The sequence below is a fragment of the Pristiophorus japonicus genome, unplaced genomic scaffold, assembly GCF_044704955.1.
Source record: "Pristiophorus japonicus isolate sPriJap1 unplaced genomic scaffold, sPriJap1.hap1 HAP1_SCAFFOLD_797, whole genome shotgun sequence".
NCBI classification, from domain to species: Eukaryota; Metazoa; Chordata; class Chondrichthyes; family Pristiophoridae; genus Pristiophorus; species Pristiophorus japonicus.
In genome coordinates, this window is record NW_027254715.1 from 7,429 (window position 1) to 28,403 (window position 20,975).

A 20,975-nucleotide genomic window follows, 5' to 3' on the forward strand; every position below is an offset into this window, starting at 1 on the left:
GGAGATTCTCGGGGTTTATCAGGGTGGGCGGGGATTTCCCGGGGCTTATCTTGCGGGGGGGGGGGATTCCCGGGGTTTATCTCGGAGGGGGGATTCCCGGGATTTATCCGGAGGGGGGATTCCCAGGATTTATCTGAGGGGGGAGGTGGGGGGCGAGATTCCCGGGGTTTATCTGGGGGGGGAGAGATTCCTGGGGTTTATCTGGGGGTGAGGGGATTCCCGGGCTTTATCTGGGGGGGGGAGGGGATTCCCAGGGTTTCTCTGGGGGGGGGGGGAGAGATTCCTGGGGTTTATCTGGGGGGAGAGGGGATTCCCGGGGTTTATCTGGGGGGGGGCGGAGATTCCTGGAGTTTATCTGGGGGCGGGGAGATTCCCGGGGTTTATCTGGGTGGGGGGGGATTTCCCGGGGTTTATCTGGGTGGGGGGGGATTTCCCGGGGCTTATCTTGCGGGGGGGGGGGGGTTTCCCGGGGTTTATCTGGGGGGGGGGGGATTCCAGGGATTTATCCGGAGGGGGGATTCCCAGGGTTTATCTGAAGGGGGAAGTGGGGAGGGGAGATTCCCGGGGTTTATCTGGCGGGGAGGGATTCCCGGGGTTTATCTGGGGGGGGGGATTCCCGGGGTTTATCTGGGGGAGGGATTCCCGGGGTTTATCTGGGGGGGGGGGATTCCCGGGGTTTATCTCGGGGTGGGGATTCCCGGGGTTTATCTGGCGGAGGGGATTCCCGGGGTTTATCTGGGCGGTGGGGGTTTCCCGGGGTTTATCTGGGGGGGGGGATTCCCATGGTTTAGCTGGGGGGGGGATTCCCGAGGTTTATCTGGGGGGGGTGGATTCCCGGGGTTTATCTGGGGGGGGGATTCCTGGGGTTTATCTGGGGGAGGGGATTCCCGGGGTTTATCTGGGGGGGGGGATTCCCGGGGTTTATCTTCGGGGGGGGGATTCCTGGGGTTTATCTGGGGGGGGGGGATTTCCGGGGGCTTATCTTGGGGGGGGGGAGATTCCCAGGGTTTATCTGGGGGGGGGGGATTCCCGGGATTTATCCGGAGGGGGGATTCCCAGGGTTTATCTGGGGGGGGTGGATTCCCGGGGTTTATCTGGGGGGGTGGATTTCCCAGGCTTTATCTGGGGGTGGGGGGGAGATTCCTGGGGTTTATCTGGGGGGGAGGGGATTCCCGGGGTTTATCTGGGGGTGGGGGATTCCCGGGCTGTATCCTGAGGGGGGATTCCCAGGGTTTATCTGGGGGGGGAGGGGATTCCTGGGGTTTAACTGGGGGGGGGGGGGAGATTCCTGAGGTTTATCTGGGGGGGGGGGAATCCCCGGGGTTTATCTGGGGGGGGGATTCCTGGGGTTTATCTGAGGGGGGAGGTGGGGGGGGGAGATTCCCGGGGTTTATCTGGGGCGGGGGGATTCCCGGGGTTTATCTGGGGCGGGGGGATTCCCGGGGTTTATCTGGGGCGGGGGGATTACCGGGGTTTATCTGGGGGGGGGGGGAGATTCCTTGGGTTTATCTGGGGGGGGAGGGGATTCCCGGGGTTTATCTGGGGGGGGGGGGATTCCTGGGGTTTATCTGGGGGGGGAGGGGATTCCCGGGGTTTATCTGGGGGGGGGGGAGATTCCCGGGGTTTATCTGGGGGAGGGGATTCCTGGGATTTATCTGGGGGGGGGGATTCCCGGGGTTTATCTGGGGGAGGGGGATTCCCGGGGTTTATCTGGGGAGAGGGGGATATCCCGGGTTTTATCTGGGGGGGGGGAGATTCCCGGGGTTTATGTGGGGGGGGGGGATTCCCGGGGTTTATCTGGGGGAGGGGGATTCCCGGGGTTTATCTGGGGAGAGGGGGATATCCCGGGTTTTATCTGGGGGGGGGGGGGAGATTCCCGGGGTTTATGTGGGGGGGGGGGATTCCCGGGGTTTATCTTGGGGAGGGGATTCCTGGGGTTTATCCGGAGGGTGGATTCCCGGGCTTTATCTGGGGGGGGGGGGAGATTCCTGGGGTTTATCTGGGGGGGAGGGGATTCCCGGGGTTTAACTGGGGGGGGGGGGATTCCCGGGGTTTATCTTGGGGAGGGGATTCCTGAGGTTTATCTGGAGGGGGAATTTCCGGGGTTTATCTGGGGAGATTCCCAGGGTGGGAGGGGGGCTCCCGGGGTTTTACCTGGGCCCGGGTAGGTATTCTCCGTGTTTTGGTGCCCCGATTGCTGATGGCAGTGCTTGTCTTCTTCACTGCCCCCTTTGCTCACCCAGGATGCTCCAATCTCCCTCCCATGTGAGATCTGTTCCTTAAATGCTCCCTCCCACCCACTTTAATCATCTGCCCATTCCCTCAGTTTGGCCGTGTTGCCAATCCTGATCAGAAGCTCCTGTATTCATTTTAATCCTGATTAAAAGATGGGAACCTGACTCCTTTATGCCCCTCAGCCTCAATATTGTCCCAGGGTGTCAGACTTAGGCCTCAGCTAAAGTCCTGGAGCGAATGGACAGATCATAATCATCCCGCAGTTGGCTTAAAACTGGGCAGGTTGTTCAATGCTGAATGAGCTATAACAGACCTGTGTCTAGAGACAGGACTGCCCACACACAGCGCACGGCAAACCAAATGTCATCGCTGGCTATGGGAGCACATCGATGTTCATGGTCTCGTCATCCACACAATGTCGCTTCCATCCCACAATGGTCATTTCAATTTGAAAAGGCATGAACAGCCCACTGGTTCCTTCATGTGCTTTTAGGGAACAGAACCTACCTGCCTTACCCAGCCTGCCTATCTGCGTCCAGTCCCACACTGGCAAGTGCCTCCTGTCAAGCCGCTGTGTATCAAACTGCTTTGGGACAACAAGCAATGGGCCAGAGATGCTGGCCATGCCAGTGTCATCCACATCTTGAGAATGAAGAAAACAATCACGTGGTCACTTCAGATCCCATCACAGAGGTGGGAGACCCTGGGCTGCTGGTGAAGGCAGGTAGTGTCTGGCCCCCCACACTGTCGCACACGGCTTTAGATATCTTTCATCACACCCGTCACTGGGGACTCACTTCACATGCTGGGTTTCACTGCAGGAGTTGGGGTGTGACTGTGAGGTGATTGTCCCCAGTGTCTCATCACAGCAGCAGCGAGTTGATAGACCAGACCTGCACAGAGGGAAGAGTAGGAGATGTGGAGCGTGATATCCCACCCACGCCTCTCTGCCTTTCCCCAGGATCTCATTGATTCTGACGAGCTGCTGGACGAAGATGATTTAAGGAAGCCTGACGCAGCCTCGCTCCGAGCCATGGACTGTGGAGACAGCAAGAAAAAGAAACGTGCCTGCAAAAACTGGTCAGTATTCCACACTCCTGCAACGGTACGCGAGTGTCAGGATCACCGTGCTGGTGTCCCGAACACCCACACCCCGGCCTCGTCTTCCCCCGCCCCCTCGTCTCCCCCCTCCCACACCCCGCCCCCTCGTCTCCCCCTCCCACACCCCGCCCCCTCGTCTCCCCCCTCCCACACCCCGCCCCCTCGTCTCCCCCCTCCACACCCCGCCCCCTCGTCTCCCCCCTCCCACACCCCGCCCCCTCGTCTCCCCCTCCCACACCCGCCCCCTCGTCTCCCCCCTCCCACACCCCACCCCCTCGTCTCCCCCCTCCCACACCCCGCCCCCTCGTCTCCCCCCTCCCACACCCCGCCCCCTCGTCTCCCCCTCCCACACCCCGCCCCCTCGTCTCCCCCTCCCACACCCCGCCCCCTCGTCTCCCCCCTCCCACACCCCGCCCCCTCGTCTCCCCCTCCCACACCCCGCCCCCTCGTCTCCCCCTCCACACCCCGCCCCCTCGTCTCCCCCTCCCACACCCCGCCCCCTCGTCTCCCCCTCCCACACCCCGCCCCCTCGTCTCCCCCTCCCACACCCCGCCCCCTCGTCTCCCCCTCCCACACCCCGCCCCCTCGTCTCCCCCTCCCACACCCCGCCCCCTCGTCTCCCCCCTTCCACACCCCGCCCCCTCGTCTCCCCCCTTCCACACCCCGCCCCCTCGTCTCCCGCCCCCTCGTCTCCCCCCCGCACCCCGCCCCCTCGTCTCCCCCCTCCCGCACCCCGCCCCCTCGTCTCCCGCACCCCCGCCCCCTCGTCTCCCCCTCCCGCACCCCGCCCCCTCGTCTCCCCCCCCCGCACCCCGCCCCCTCGTCTCCCACACCCCGCCCCCTCCCTCACCCCACCCCCTCGTCTCCCGTATCCCGGCCCTCGTCTTCCCCCCTCCCGTACCTCGTCTCCCCCTCCCGTACCCCGGCCCTCGTCTCTTCCCCCCGCCCCCTCATCTCCCGTCCCCTCGTCTCCCCCCCCCGTCCCCTCGTCTTCCCCCCCGTCCCCTCGTCTTCCCCCCCGTCCCCTCGTCTTCCCCCCCGTCCCCTCGTCTTCCCCCCCGTCCCCTCGTCTTCCCCCCCGTCCCCTCGTCTTCCCCCCCGTCCCCTCGTCTTCCCCCCCGTCCCCTCGTCTTCCCCCCCGCCCCCTCGTCTTCCCCCCCGCCCCCTCGTCTTCCCCCCCGTCCCCTCGTCTTCCCCCCCGTCCCCTCGTCTTCCCCCCCGTCCCCTCGTCTTCCCCCCCGTCCCCTCGTCTTCCCCCCCGTCCCCTCGTCTTCCCCCCCGTCCCCTCGTCTTCCCCCCCGTCCCCTCGTCTTCCCCCCCGCCCCCTCGTCTTCCCCCCCGCCCCCTCGTCTTCCCCCCGTCCCCTCGTCTTCCCCCCCGCCCCCTCGTCTTCCCCCCCGCCCCCTCGTCTTCCCCCGCCCCCTCGTCTTCCCCCCCCCCCCCACCCCACCCCTGCTCCCTCGTCTCCCCCCTCCCACACCCCGGCCCTCGTCTTCCCCCCCCTCCCCCTCTCCCCTCTCCCCTCCCACACCCCGGCCCTCGTCTCCCCCCCACCCCCTCATCTCTTTTCCCTCGCCCCCCCGCCGGCTGTGTGTTGTGTCAGGTTAATTACGTGTTGGTGAGGCTGTGGTTTCCAGCACATCTGCGGATTTGACTGAAAAGTAACTCCCCGTGTCTGTCTTTCAGCACGTGTGGGCTGGCAGAAGAGCTGGGGGGCAAAGGACCCAAAGATGTGAAGACGCTGCAGATGAAATCATCCTGTGGAAGTGTGAGTATCACCAAAGCACCCAATCTTTCTCCAGCATCCAATTACAAAACACAGGAATCCAGCGTGTGCCAGGGCTGCCAGTGCCGTTATTTTTTATTGCCCATCCCTAATTTCCCTTTACCTCTGCCTTGCTAGGCCATTTCACAGGGCAGTCTGGAGTCACATATAGGCCCGAGAAGGTATGGATGGCAGATTAGTGAACCAGATGGGTTTTATACTGTCGTTTCATGCTAGTTTTTTAAATTCCAAATTCATTGACTTATGCCCCAGCTTCCGTGGTGGGATTTGACCTCATGTCTCCAGATCATCAACCCAGGCCTCCGGACGACTGGTCCCGTAACATAACCACTGTGCAACCATATCGTTCGACCACTGACCCTTTCCCCCGGTGTTACACTGACCCTTTCCCCCAGTGTTACACTGACCCTTTCCCTCTGTCTCTGTGTGGTTATACTGGTACTTTCCGTAAATCCTTAGCATTCCCCCTGGCACTGCCCTGTATGTTGTCTGTCGTGTTCTTTCAGTTAGTTATGTTGACAGTATTGCGTGCTCCTCTGTTGCAGTGTTACCTGGGCGATGCCTTCCGCTGTGCCAGCTGCCCGTACATGGGAATGCCAGCCTTCAAACCCGGCCAACAAATCCTGTTGTCTGACAACACCCTCATTGACGCCTGATGTGTGGAATGGTTGGAGAATCCGTGTGATGCCGTGTCCCACAGGCCGTGCAATCTGGGGGAGTCTGTCCCATCCCAACACTCGCATATTTGCTCTCGGCTCAACCAGATTGGTGAACCGATGTCTGGATTTTATACTCAGAATGGCACTGCAATCTCATTCCTTGCTAGATTATGTTTATTTGCAATATATGTCAAGGGGTTTACTGAGGGAGGGGAAATAAATAGTGATTATCTGCAGCTGGTGCTGTGTGCTGCCGCGATCGAATCCTGCTGCCAGTCTCCCATTATCTGTACCCCTCCCCCTGGGGACTGTGGCCCCTCCCCCTGGGGGGAGGGAGGAGGAGGAGGGAGTGTCCTGGGGGAGGGGGGGACTGGGGGCTATGGGGGGGTGGGGGAGTGCGGATTCTGAGGGACTGCTGTGTTAGAGCTGCTTCGGTGCGGGGGATCGGTCCTGCCTAACAATGAGCCACACGAGACCCCAAGACGGGCACAACTTCATTTATTGTTGCCTGCGCTTGGACATTCTAGGTTATAGACATATCTCACTGTTTGCTCAAGTCCTGTGGGAGCAAATATTACAGAAACTCCCAGGAACCAGCGGAGAACTACATGGAACAAAGCTTCGGGGAAGCACCCTAGGGAAACCCAGTTCTGGGAAATACCTGAAAGCCAAAAATAAATGTGCCAGTTATGAAAAATTCGAGGAAGGCGAAGGATTGCTGAAAGCGCAGAGCAATGGCACCGTGTTGGCTCCTCCAGTTGTGATTTCGCGAGTGTTACTGATGCTATGCTTGGTGAGGTCTGGGCTCTACATGGCTCCTGCAAGATCTTCTAGCTCTGCTCAAAACGTTTCTTCAAGATGCTCAGTGCTTTTTGCATCCATATCTCCTTCGGGTCAACGCAAATCTCCAAGTCCCCTTTAGTCTTGAACCTGCACAGAGAACAGAGGTCAGAATGCGGGGTGAGGGGACAGGGTCCCAGTGCAACATTCACGGTAAAATCCCCTCTCTGAATTAGGGTCGACAACTCTCTTTGATACAGTGTAGAGGGAGCTTTTCTCTGAACCTAATCCCCTGTACCTGCCCTGGGAGTGTTTGATGGGACAGTGCAGAGGGAGCTTTACTCTGTATCTAACCCATGCTGTACCTGCCCTGATGACATGAGTTTATGCATGTGTCTCCATAATATTAAAGTGGTATTTTTTTATTTCTCCCTATCTGGCACCTCTCGGGTCTCCTTGTCCCATTTACATTCTGTAGTGTGGAAATGAGACAGAGGCCATTACACATGCAGCTTCGTAGATCCCCATCAGAGGCCACAGCTTTACATTCCCAGACAAGGCGATTCACTCTGAAGTACCTCGAGACCTTTTGATTTTAGGGGGTCTCAGATCAGAATGGCGGAACATGTTTGAGGAGCTGAATGGCCTCCTGTACCTATGATGGGAATCTGTGAGTAAACGTCGTGTTATCAGCAAGGGCAGACATCCACGACGAGATTCAACACCGCCTCCAGTGCGCCACTGCAACCTTTGGTCGCCTCAGGAAGACCAGGCCCTCAAATCTGGCACCAAACTCATGGTCTACAGGGCTGTAGTAATACCCGCCCCCCTGTATGGCACAGAGACATGGACTATGTACAATAGACACCTCAATCCACAAGAGAAATACCACCAACGATGTCTCCGCAAGATCTTACAAATCCCCTGGAAGGACAGACGCACCAACGTTAGCGTCCTCGTCACGGCCAACATCCCAAGCATTGAAGCACTGACCACACTTGATCAGTTCGCTGGGCGTGCCACATCGTCCGCATGCCTGACACGAGACTCCCAAAGCCAGCGCTCTACTCGGAACTCCTACACGGCAAGTGAGCCCCAGGTGGGCAGAGGAAACGTTACAGGTTCACCCACAAAGCCTCCTTGATAAAGTGCAACATCCCCACCGACACCTGGGAGTCCCTGGAGGAAGTGCATCCGGGAGGGCGCTGAGCACCTCGAGTCTCGTCGCCGAGAGCATGCAGAAATCAAGCGCAGGCAACGGAAGGAGCGTGCGGCAAACCAGTCCCACCCACCCTTCAACCACTGTCTGTCCCACCTGTGACGGACTGTAATTTCCATATTAGGCTGTACAGCCACCTGAGAATTCATATTTAGAGTGGAAGCAAGTCTTCCTCGATTTTGAGGGACTGCTATGATGATGGAGTGTGTCCAGTAAGTTTGCCATATTATTCCAAGCTTAGAAATAAACCCAAAGTTAGCAATGCCCCGCTACTGACAACTTACAGCACCGCAGGAGGAGAACAGACCAACTCAGCTACAGAGGAATCGGACAGTCTTTCCTCTGGCACCAAAGAAATGCTTTGAATCGCTGTGGGTCAAAGAGAATGATCTTATATACATAAAAAATGCACAAGAACCTTTAAAGTCATTACTTCAACCATCGACAGTGTCTGCTGTGTACGGACACCAATAGTGGCGGGCAACTGTCACACGGGTATGGAAACATTCGTTATATTCCCCTTACACTGTCCCATCATATTCCCCCCTTACACTGTCCCATTATATTCCCCCCTCACACTGTCCCATGATATTCCCCCCTCACACTGTCCCATTATATTCCCCCCTTAAGCTGTCCCATTACATTCCCCCCTTACGATGTCCCATTATATTCCCCCCTTACACTGTCCCATTCTATTCCCCTCTTACGCTGTCCCATTATATTCCCCCCTTACGATGTCCCATTATATTCCCTGACACTGTCCCATGATATTCCCCTTACACTGTCCCACTATATTCCCCCCTTACACTGTCCCATTCTATTCCCCCCTTACACTGTCCCATTCTATTCCCCCCTTACACTGTCCCATTCTATTCCCCCCTTATACTGTCCCATTATATTCCCCCCTGACGCTGTCCCATTTACTCCCCCCTGACGCTGTCCCATTATATTCCACCCCTGAAGCTGTCCCATTATATTCCCCCCTGACGCTGTCCCATTATATTTCCCTTACACTGTCCTATTCTATTCCCCCCTTACACTGTCCCACGATATTCCCCTTCCACTGTCCCATTATATTCCTCCCTTACACTGTCCCATTCTATTCCCCCCTGACGCTGTCCCATTATATTCCCCCCTTACACTGTCCCATTCTATTCCCCCCTTATACTGTCCCATTATATTCCCCCTTAAAGCTGTCCCATTATATTCCCCCCTTACACTGTCCCATTATATTCCCTTTGCACTGTCCCATTTTATTCCCCCCTAACGCTGTCCCATTATATTCCCCCCTTACGCTGTCCCATGATATTCCCCTAACACTGTCTCATTATATTCCCCTTACACTGTCCCATTATATTCCCCCCTTACACTGTCCCATTATATTCCCCCCTTACACTGTCCCATTATATTCCCCTCTTACACTGTCCCATTATATTCCGCCCTTACGTTGTCCCATTCTATTGCCCCTTACACTGTCCCAGTATATTCCCCTCTGACACTGTCCCATTATATTACCCCCTCACACTGTCCCATGATATTCCCCCCTCACACTGTCCCATGATATTCCCCCCTCACACTGTCCCATTATATTCCCCCCTTAAGCTGTCCCATTACATTCCCCCCGTACACTGTCCCATTATATTCCCTTGACACTGTCCCATTATATTCCCCTTACACTTTCCCATTATATTCCCACCTTACACTGTCCCATTATATTCCCATTACACTGTCCCATTATATTCCCCCCTTGCACTGTCCCATTATATTCCCTTCACACTGTCCCATTATATTCCCCCCTTACACTGTCCCATTATATTTCCTTTATACTGTCCCATTATATTTCCCTTACACTGTCCCATGATATTTCCCTGACACTGTCCCATTCTATTACCCCTTAACTGTCCCATTATATTCCCCCCCTTACACTGTCCCATTATATTCCCCCCTTACACTGTACCATTATATTCCCCCCTTACAATGTCCCATTATATTCCCTCCTTACCCTGTCCCATTATATTCCGCCATTACGCTGTCCCATGATATTCGTCCCTTACACTGTCCCATTTTATTTCCCTTACACTTTCCCATTATATTCCCCCCTGACACTGTCCCATTATATTCCCATTACACTGTCCCATTATATTCCCCCCTTACACTGTCCCATTATATTCCCTTTACAATGTCCCATTATATTCCCCTGAGACTTTCCCTGTATCTTCCCCCCCTTACACTGTCCCATTATATTCCCCCGTTACACTGTCCCATTATATTCCCCCCTTGCATTGTCCCATTATATTCCCCCCTTACACTGTCCCATTATATTTCCCTTACACTGTCCCATTATATTTCCTTACAATGTCCTATTCTATTCCCCCTTCAACTGTCCCATTATATTCCCCCCTTACACTGTCCCATTATATTCCCCCCTTACACTGTCCCATTATATTCCCCTCTTACGCTATCCCATTATATTCCCCCCTTACACTGTCCCATTCTATTCCCCCCTGACGCTGTCTCATTATATTACCCCCTTACGCTGTCCCATGATATTCCCCCCTGAAGCTGTCCCATTGTATTCCCCCCTGACGCTGCCCCATTATATTTCCCTGACACTGTCCCATTCTATTACCCCTTAACTGTCCCATTATATTCCCCCCCTTACACTGTCCCATTATATTCCCCCCTTACACTGTACCATTATATTCCCCCCTTACACTGTACCATTATATTCCCTCCTTACCCTGTCTCACTTATATTCCGCCATTACGCTGTCCCATGATATTCGTCCCTTACACTGTCCCATTTTATTTCCCTTACACTTTCCCATTATATTCCCCCCTGACACTGTCCCATTATATTCCCATTATACTGTCCCATTATATTCCCCCCTTGCACTGTCCCATTATATTCCCTTTACAATGTCCCCTTATATTCCCCTGAGACTTTCCCGGTATCTTCCCCCCTTACACTGTCCCATTATATGCCCATTACACTGTCCCATTATATTCCCCCCTTACACTGTTCCATTATATTCCCCCCTTACACTGTCCCATTATATTCCCCCCTTACACTGTCCCATTATATTCCCCCCTGAAGCTGTCCCATTATATTCCCCGCTCACACTGTCCCATTATATTCCCCCCTTACACTGTCCCATTATATTCCCCTTACACTGTCCCATGATATTCCCCCCTTAAGCTGTCCCATTATATTCCCCCCTCACACTGTCCCATTATATTCCCCCCTTACAATGTCCCATTATATTCCCTCCTTACCCTGTCCCATTATATTCCGCCATTACGCTGTCCCATGATATTCGTCCCTTACACTGTCCCATTTTATTTCCCTTACACTTTCCCATTATATTCCCCCCTGACACTGTCCCATTATATTCCCATTACACTGTCCCATTAAATTCCCCCCTTACACTGTCCCATTATATACCCTTTACAATGTCCCATTATATTCCCCTGAGACTTTCCCTGTATCTTCCCCCCTTACACTGTCCCATTATATGCCCATTACACTGTCCCATTATATTCCCCCCTTACACTGTTCCATTATATTCCCCCCTTACACTGTTCCATTATATTCCCCCCTTACACTGTCCCATTATATTCCCGTGACACTGTCCCATTATATTCCCCCCTTACACTGTCCCATTATATTCCCCCCCTTACACTGTCCCATTATATTCCCCCCTCACACTGTTCCATGATATTCCCCCCTCACACTGTCCCATTATATTCCCCCCTTAAGCTGTCCCATTATATTCCCCCCGTACACTCTCCCATTATATTCCCTTTACACTGTCCCATTATATTCCCCTTACACTTTCCCATTATATTCCCACCTTACACTGTCCCATTATATTCCCATTACACTGTCCCATTATATTCCCTTCACACTGTCCCATTATATTCCCTTCACACTGTCCCATTATATTCCCCCCTTATACTGTCCCATTATATTTCCTTTACACTGTCCCATTATATTTCCCTCAAACTGTCCCATTATATTTCCCTGACACTGTCCCATTCTATTACCCCTTAACTGTCCCATTATATTCCCCCCCTTACACTGTCCCATTATACTCCCTCCTTACCCGGTCCCATGATATTCGTCACTTACACTGTCCCATTTTATTTCCCTTACACTTTCCCATTATATTCCCCCCTTACACTGTCCCATTATATTCCCTTTACAATGTCCCCTTATATTCCCCTGAGACTTTCCCAGTATCTTCCCCCCTTACACTGTCCCATTATATTCCCCCCTTACACTGTTCCATTATATTCCCCCCTTACACTGTCCGATTATATTCCCCTGACACTGTCCCATTATATTCCCCCCTTGCACTGTCCCATTATATTCCCCCCTTGCACTGTCCCATTATATTCTCCCCCCCTTACACTGTCCCATTATATTCCCTCCTTAAGCTGTCCCATTATATTCCCCCCTCACACTGTCCCATTATATTCCCCCCTTACACTGTCCCATGATATTCCCTTTATGCAGTCCCATTCTATTCCCCCCCTTACACTATCCCATTATATTCCCCTCTGACACTGTCCCATTATATTCCCCTTACACTATCCCATTATATTCCCGGCTTAAGTTGTCCCATTATATTACCCCCTCACACTGTCCCATGATATTCCCCCCTCACACTGTCCCATGATATTCCCCCCTCACACTGTCGCATTCTATTCCCCCCTTAAGCTGTCCCATTATATTCCCCCCGTACACTGTCCCATTATATTCCCTTTACACTGTCCCATTATATTCCCCTTACACTTTCCCATTATATTCCCACCTTACACTGTCCCATTATATTCCCATTACACTGTCCCATTATATTCCCCCCTTGCACTGTCCCATTATATTCCCTTCACACTGTCCCATTATATTTCCCTGACACTGTCCAATTCTATTACCCCTTAACTGTCCCATTATATTCCCCCCCTTACACTGTCCCATTATATTCCCCTCTTACACTGTCCCATTATATTCCACCCTTACACTGTCCCATTATTTTCCCCCCTTACGCTGTCCCATTATATTCCCCCCTTACACTGTCCCATTATATTTCCTTTACACTGTCCCATTATATTTCCCTTATACTGTCCCATTATATTTCCCTGACACTGTCCCATTCTATTACCCCTTAACTGTCCCATTATATTCCCCCCCTTACACTGTCCCATTATATTCCCCCCTTTCACTGTACCATTATATTCCCCCCTTACAATGTCCCATTATATTCCCTCCTTACCCTGTCCCATTATATTCCGCCATTACGCTGTCCCATGATATTCGTCCCTTACACTGTCCCATTTTATTTCCCTTACACTTTCCCATTATATTCCCCCCTGACACTGTCCCATTATATTCCCATTACACTGTCCCATTATATTCCCCCATTACACTGTCCCATTTGATTCCCTTTACAATGTCCCATTATATTCCCCTGAGACTTTCCCTGTATCTTCCCCCCTTACACTGTCCCATTATATGCCCATTACACTGTCCCATTATATTCCCCCCTTACACTGTTCCATTATATTCCCCCCTTACACTGTCCCATTATATTCCCCTGACACTGTCCCATTATATTCCCCCCTTGCACTGTCCCATTATATTCCCCTCTTACACTGTCCCATTATATTCCGCACTTACGTTGTCCCATTGTATTGCCTCTTACACTGTCCCAGTATATTCCCCTCTGACACTGTGCCATTATATTACCCCCTCACACTGTCCCATGATATTCCCCCCTCACACTGTTCCATGATATTCCCCCCTCACACTGTCCCATTATATTCCCCACTTAAGCTGTCCCATTATATTCCCCCCGTACACTGTCCCATTATATTCCCTTTACACTGTCCCATTATATTCCCCTTACACTTTCCCATTATATTCCCACCTTACACTGTCCCATTATATTCCCATTACACTGTCCCATTATATTCCCCCCTTGCACTGTCCCATTATATTCCCTTCACACTGTCCCATTATATTTCCCTGACACTGTCCCATTCTATTACCCCTTAACTGTCCCATTATATTCCCCCCCTTACACTGTCCCATTATTTTCCCCCCTTACGCTGTCCCATTATATTTCCTTTACACTGTCCCATTATATTTCCCTTATACTGTCCCATTATATTTCCCTGACACTGTCCCATTCTATTACCCCTTAACTGTCCCATTATATTCCCCCCCTTACACTGTCCCATTATATTCCCTCCTTACCCTGTCCCATTATATTCCGCCATTACGCTGTCCCATGATATTCGTCCCTTACACTGTCCCATTTTATTTCCCTTACACTTTCCCATTATATTCCCCCCTGACACTGTCCCATTATATTCCCATTACACTGTCCCATTATATTCCCCCCTTACACTGTCCCATTATATTCCCTTTACAATGTCACCTTATATTCCCCTGAGACTTTCCCAGTATCTTCCCCCCTTACACTGTCCCATTATATGCCCATTACACTGTCCCATTATATTCCCCCCTTACACTGTTCCATTATATTCCCCCCTTACACTGTCCCATTATATTCCCCTGACACTGTCCCATTATATTCCCCCCTTGCACTGTCCCATTATATTCTCCCCCCCTTACACTGTCCCATTATATTCCCTTTATGCAGTCCCATTCTATTCCCCCCCTTACACTGTCCCATTATATTCCCCCCTTAAGCTGTCCCATTATATTCCCCCCTTACACTGTCACATTATATTCCCTTTATGCAGTCCCATTCTATTCCCCCCCCTTACATTGTCCCATTATATTCCCCTCTGACACTGTCCCATTATATTCCCCTTACACTATCCCATTATATTCCCCGCTTAAGTTGTCCCATTATATTATCCCCTTAAAATGTCCCATTATATTCCCCGTACACTGTCCCATTATATTCCCCCTCAAGCTGTTCCATTATATTCCCCACTTACACTGTCCCATTATATTCCATTTACGCTGTCCCATTATATTCCCCCCTGACACTGTCACATTTTTTCCCCCCTTAAGCTGTCCCATTATATTCCCCCCTTACACTGTCCCATTATATTCCCAACTTACACTGTCCCATTATATTCCCCCTTTACACTGTCCCATTATATTCCCCCGTTTAAGCTATTGCATGATATTACCCCCTCACACTGTCCCATTATAGTACCCCCTTTAACTGTCCCATTATATTCTTCAGTTACACTGTCCCATTATATTCCCATTAAACTGTCCCAATATATTCCCATTACACTGTCCCATTATATTCCCATTAAACTGTCCCATTATATTCCCTCCTTACCCTGTCCCATTTTATTCCCCTCTTACACTGTCCCATTATATTCCCCCCTTACACTGTCCCATTATATTCCCCCCTTACACTGGCCCATTATATTCCCCCCTTACATAGTCCCATTCGATTCCCCCCTTTCACTCTCCCATTATATTCCCCCCTTAGACTGTCCCATTATATTCCCCCCTTACACTTTCCCTTTATATTCCCCTTACACTGTCCCATTATATTCCCACCTAACACTGTGCCATTATATTCCCCACTTAAGCTGTCCCATTATATTCCCCCCTTCCACTGTCCCATTATATTCCCCTTATACTGTCCCATTATATTCTCCCCTTAGACTGTCCCATTATATTCCCCCCTTACACTTTCCCTTTATATTTCCCCCCTTAAGCTGTTCCATTATATTCCCCCCTTACACTGTCCCATTATATTCCCCCATACACTGTCCCATTATATTCCCCTTACACTGACCCATTATATTCCCCTTATACTGTCCCATTATATTCCCCCTTTACACTGTCTCATTATATTCCCCTTACACTGTCCCATTATATTCCCCTCCTTACACTGTCCCATTATATTCTCCTCCTTAAACTGTCCCATTATATTCCCCTTATACTGTCCCATTATATTCCCCCCTGACACTGTCCCATTATATTCCCCTCTTAAGCTGTCCCATTATATTCCCCCCTTCCACTGTCCCATTATATTCCCCCCTTACACTGTCCCATTATATTCCCCCCTTAAGCTGTCCCGTTATATTCCCATTACACTGTCCCAATATATTCCCCGCTTGCACTGTCCCATTATATTGCCTTTACACTGTCCCATTATATTCCCTTTACACTGTCCCAATATATTCGCTTTACACTGTCCCATTATATTAACATTACACTGTCCCATTATATTCCCTTTACACTGTCCCATTCTATTCCCCCTTACACTGTCCCATTCGATTCCCCTTACACTGTTGCATTATATTCCCCCCTTGCACTGTCCCATTATATTCCCCTTACACTGTCCCATTATATTCCCCCCTTACACTGTCCCACTATATTCCCCCCTTACACTGTCCCATTCTATTCCCCTTACACTGTTGCATTATATTCCCCCCTTGCACTGTCCCATTATATTCCCCCCTTACACTGTCCCATTATATTCCCCCCTTACACTGTCCCATTTTATTCCCCCCTTACACTGTCCCATTATATTCCCCCCTTCAGCTGTCCCATTATATTCCCCCCTTGCACTGTCCCATTATATTCCCCTTACACTGTCCCATTATATTCCCCCCTTACACTGTCCCATTATATTCCCCCCTTACACTGTCCCATTTTATTCCCCCCTTACACTGTCCCATTATATTCCCCCCTTCAGCTGTCCCATTATATTCCCCCCTTGCACTGTCCCATTATATTCCCCTTACACTGTCCCATTATATTCCCCCCTTACACTGTCCCATTATATTCCCCCCTTACACTGTCCCATTATATTCCCCCCTTCAGCTGTCCCATTATATTCCCCCCTTGCACTGTCCCATTATATTCCTCACTTACACTGTCCCATTATATTCCCCCCTTACACTCTCCCATTATATTCCCCCCTGACACTCTCCCATTATATTCCCCCCTTACACTCTCCCATTATATTCCCTTTACTCTGTCCCAATATATTCCCATTCCACTGTCCCATTATATTCCCATTACACTGTCTCATTATATTCCCTTTACACTGTCCCATTATATTCCCCCCGTACACTGTCCCATTCTATTCCCCTTACACTGTCCCATTATATACCCACCTTACACTGTCCCATTATATTCCCACCTTACACTCTCCCATTTGATTCCCCCCTTACACTGTCCCATTATATTCCCAACTTATACTGTCCCATTATATTCCCCCCTTACACAGTCCCATTATATTCCCCTTACACTGTCCCATTATATTCCCCCCTTACAGTGTCCCACTATATTCCCCCCTTACACTGTCCCATTCTATTCCCCTTACACTGTTGCATTATATACCCCACTTACACTGTCCCATTATATTCCCCCCTTACACTCTCCCATTATTTTCCCTTCACACTGTCCCAATATATTCCCATTACACTGTCCCATTATATTTCCATTACACAGTCCCATTATGTTCCCTTTACACTCTCCCATTTTATTCCCCCCTTACACTGTCCCATTATATTCCCCCCTTATACTGTCCCATTATATTCCCCCCTTACACTGTCTCATTACATTCCCCCATACAATGTCCCATGATATACCCCTTACACTGACCCATTATATTCCCCTCACACTGTCCCGTTGTATTCCCCACTTCAGCTGTCCCATTATACTCCCCCACTTGCACTGTCCCATTATATTCCCCTTACACTGTCCCATTATATTCCCCTCCTTACACTGTCCCATTATATTCCCCTTATACTGTCATATTATATTCCCCTCTAACACTGTCCCATTATATTCCCCCCTTACACTGTCCCATTATATTCCCCCATACACTGTCCCATTATATTCCCCTTACACTGACCCATTATATTCCCCTTACACTGTCCCATTATATTCCCCCCTTACACTGTCCCATTATATTCCCTCCTTACACTGGCCCATTATATTCCCCCCTTACACTGTCCCATTATATTCCACCCTTACATAGTCCCATTATATCCCACCCTTACACTGTCCCATTATATTCACTCCTTCCACTGTCCCATTTTATTCCACCCTTGCACTGTCCCATTCTATTCCCCTTATACTGTCGCATTATATTCCCCCATTACAATGTCCCAATTATATTTCCCCCTTACACTGTCCCATTCTATTTCCCCTTTACACTTTCCCTTCATATTCCCCCTTAAGCTGTCCCATTATATTCCCCTCTAACACTGTCCCATTATATTCCCCCCTTACACTGTCCCATTATATTCCCCCATACACTGTCCCATTATATTCCCCTTACACTGACCCATTATATTCCCCCCTTACACTGTCCCATTATATTCCCCCCTTACACTGTCCCATTATATTCCACCCTTACATAGTCCCATTATATTCCACCCTTACACTGTCCCATTATATTCACTCCTTCCACTGTCCCATTTTATTCCACCCTTGCACTGTCCCATTCTATTCCCCTTATACTGTCGCATTATATTCCCCCATTACACTGTCCCAATTATATTTCCCCCTTACACTGTCCCATTCTATTCCCCCCTTACACTTTCCCTTCATATTCCGCCTTAAGCTGTCCCATTATATTCCCCTCCAACACTGTCCCATTATATTCCATCCTTACACTGTCCCATTATATTCCCCCATACACTGTCCCATTATATTCCCCTTACACTGACCCATTATATTCCCCTTACACTGTCCCATTATATTCACCCCTTCCACTGTCCCATTTTATTCCACCCTTGCACTGTCCCATTCTATTCCACTTATACTGTCGCATTATATTCCCCCATTACATTGTCCCAATTATATTCCCCCATTACACTGTCACATGATATTCCCCGCTTCCACAGTCCCATTATATTCCCCTTACATAGTCCCATTATATTCCCCCCTTACACTCTGCCATTATATTCCCCCCTTACACTGTCACATTTTATTCCACCGTAACACTGTCCCATTCTATTCCCCTTACAATGTCCCATTATATACCCCCCTTACACTGTCCCATTATATTCCCCCCTTACACTGTCCAATTATATTCCCCCCTTACACAGTCCCATTATATTCCCCTTAAACTGTCCCTTTATATTCCCCCCTTAAGCTGTCCCATTATATTCCCTTTATGCAGTCCCATTCTATTCCCCCCCTTACACTGTCCCATTATATTCCCCCCTTAAGCTGTCCCATTATATTCCCCCCTTACACTGTCACATTATATTCCCTTTATGCCGTCCCATTCTATTCCCCCCCCTTACATTGTCCCATTATATTCCCCTCTGACACTGTCCCATTATATTCCCCTTACACTATCCCATTATATTCCCCGCTTAAGTTGTCCCATTATATTATCCCCTTAAAATGTCCCATTATATTCCCCGTACACTGTCCCATTATATTCCCCCTCAAGCTGTTCCATTATATTCCCCACTTACACTGTCCCATTATATTCCATTTACGCTGTCCCATTATATTCCCCCCTGACACTGTCACATTTTTTCCCCCCTTAAGCTGTCCCATTATATTCCCCCCTTACACTGTCCCATTATATTCCCAACTTACACTGTCCCATTATATTCCCCCTTTACACTGTCCCATTATATTCCCCCGTTTAAGCTATTGCATGATATTACCCCCTCACACTGTCCCATTATAGTACCCCCTTTAACTGTCCCATTATATTCTTCAGTTACACTGTCCCATTATATTCCCATTAAACTGTCCCAATATATTCCCATTACACTGTCCCATTATATTCCCATTAAACTGTCCCATTATATTCCCTCCTTACCCTGTCCCATTTTATTCCCCTCTTACACTGTCCCATTATATTCCCCCCTTACACTGTCCCATTATATTCCCCCCTTACACTGGCCCATTATATTCCCCCCTTACATAGTCCCATTCGATTCCCCCCTTTCACTCTCCCATTATATTCCCCCCTTAGACTGTCCCATTATATTCCCCCCTTACACTTTCCCTTTATATTCCCCTTACACTGTCCCATTATATTCCCACCTAACACTGTGCCATTATATTCCCCACTTAAGCTGTCCCATTATATTCCCCCCTTCCACTGTCCCATTATATTCCCCTTATACTGTCCCATTATATTCTCCCCTTAGACTGTCCCATTATATTCCCCCCTTACACTTTCCCTTTATATTTCCCCCCTTAAGCTGTTCCATTATATTCCCCCCTTACACTGTCCCATTATATTCCCCCATACACTGTCCCATTATATTCCCCTTACACTGACCCATTATATTCCCCTTATACTGTCCCATTATATTCCCCCTTTACACTGTCTCATTATATTCCCCTTACACTGTCCCATTATATTCCCCTCCTTACACTGTCCCATTATATTCTCCTCCTTAAACTGTCCCATTATATTCCCCTTATACTGTCCCATTATATTCCCCCCTGACACTGTCCCATTATATTCCCCTCTTAAGCTGTCCCATTATATTCCCCCCTTCCACTGTCCCATTATATTCCCCCCTTACACTGTCCCATTATATTCCCCCCTTAAGCTGTCCCGTTATATTCCCATTACACTGTCCCAATATATTCCCCGCTTGCACTGTCCCATTATATTGCCTTTACACTGTCCCATTATATTCCCTTTACACTGTCCCAATATATTCGCTTTACACTGTCCCATTATATTAACATTACACTGTCCCATTATATTCCCTTTACACTGTCCCATTCTATTCCCCCTTACACTGTCCCATTCGATTCCCCTTACACTGTTGCATTATATTCCCCCCTTGCACTGTCCCATTATATTCCCCTTACACTGTCCCATTATATTCCCCCCTTACACTGTCCCACTATATTCCCCCCTTACACTGTCCCATTCTATTCCCCTTACACTGTTGCATTATATTCCCCCCTTGCACTGTCCCATTATATTCCCCCCTTACACTGTCCCATTATATTCCCCCCTTACACTGTCCCATTTTATTCCCCCCTTACACTGTCCCATTATATTCCCCCCTTCAGCTGTCCCATTATATTCCCCCCTTGCACTGTCCCATTATATTCCCCTTACACTGTCCCATTATATTCCCCCCTTACACTGTCCCATTATATTCCCCCCTTACACTGTCCCATTTTATTCCCCCCTTACACTGTCCCATTATATTCCCCCCTTCAGCTGTCCCATTATATTCCC

The 20,975-nt window shown here is 50.1% G+C and overlaps 2 protein-coding genes across 2 annotated transcripts in view; one reads left to right on the top strand and one right to left on the bottom strand.

The window, feature by feature from the left end:
* The first annotated feature begins 2,818 nt into the window (after positions 1 to 2,818).
* Positions 2,819 to 6,017, top strand: LOC139257030 (anamorsin-like). The gene is made up of 3 exons (XM_070874372.1): positions 2,819 to 3,315; positions 5,023 to 5,104; positions 5,668 to 6,017. Exons 1-3 carry the CDS (start codon positions 3,152 to 3,154, stop codon positions 5,776 to 5,778), a joined length of 357 nt encoding a protein of 118 aa, XP_070730473.1. The 5' UTR covers positions 2,819 to 3,151; the 3' UTR covers positions 5,779 to 6,017.
* A 253-nt stretch (positions 6,018 to 6,270) lies between these two features.
* The window catches only part of LOC139257031 (C-C motif chemokine 8-like), a 126,981-nt gene continuing 112,276 nt past the window's right edge, over positions 6,271 to 20,975 (bottom strand). Inside the window, exons 2-3 of the mRNA XM_070874373.1 lie at positions 8,065 to 8,149; positions 6,271 to 6,711 (exon numbers count right to left, since the gene is read on the bottom strand). Coding sequence (XP_070730474.1) covers positions 6,612 to 6,711; positions 8,065 to 8,149 — 185 coding nt within the window. The 3' untranslated portion in view covers positions 6,271 to 6,611. The remainder of the gene's footprint in view (positions 6,712 to 8,064; positions 8,150 to 20,975) is intronic.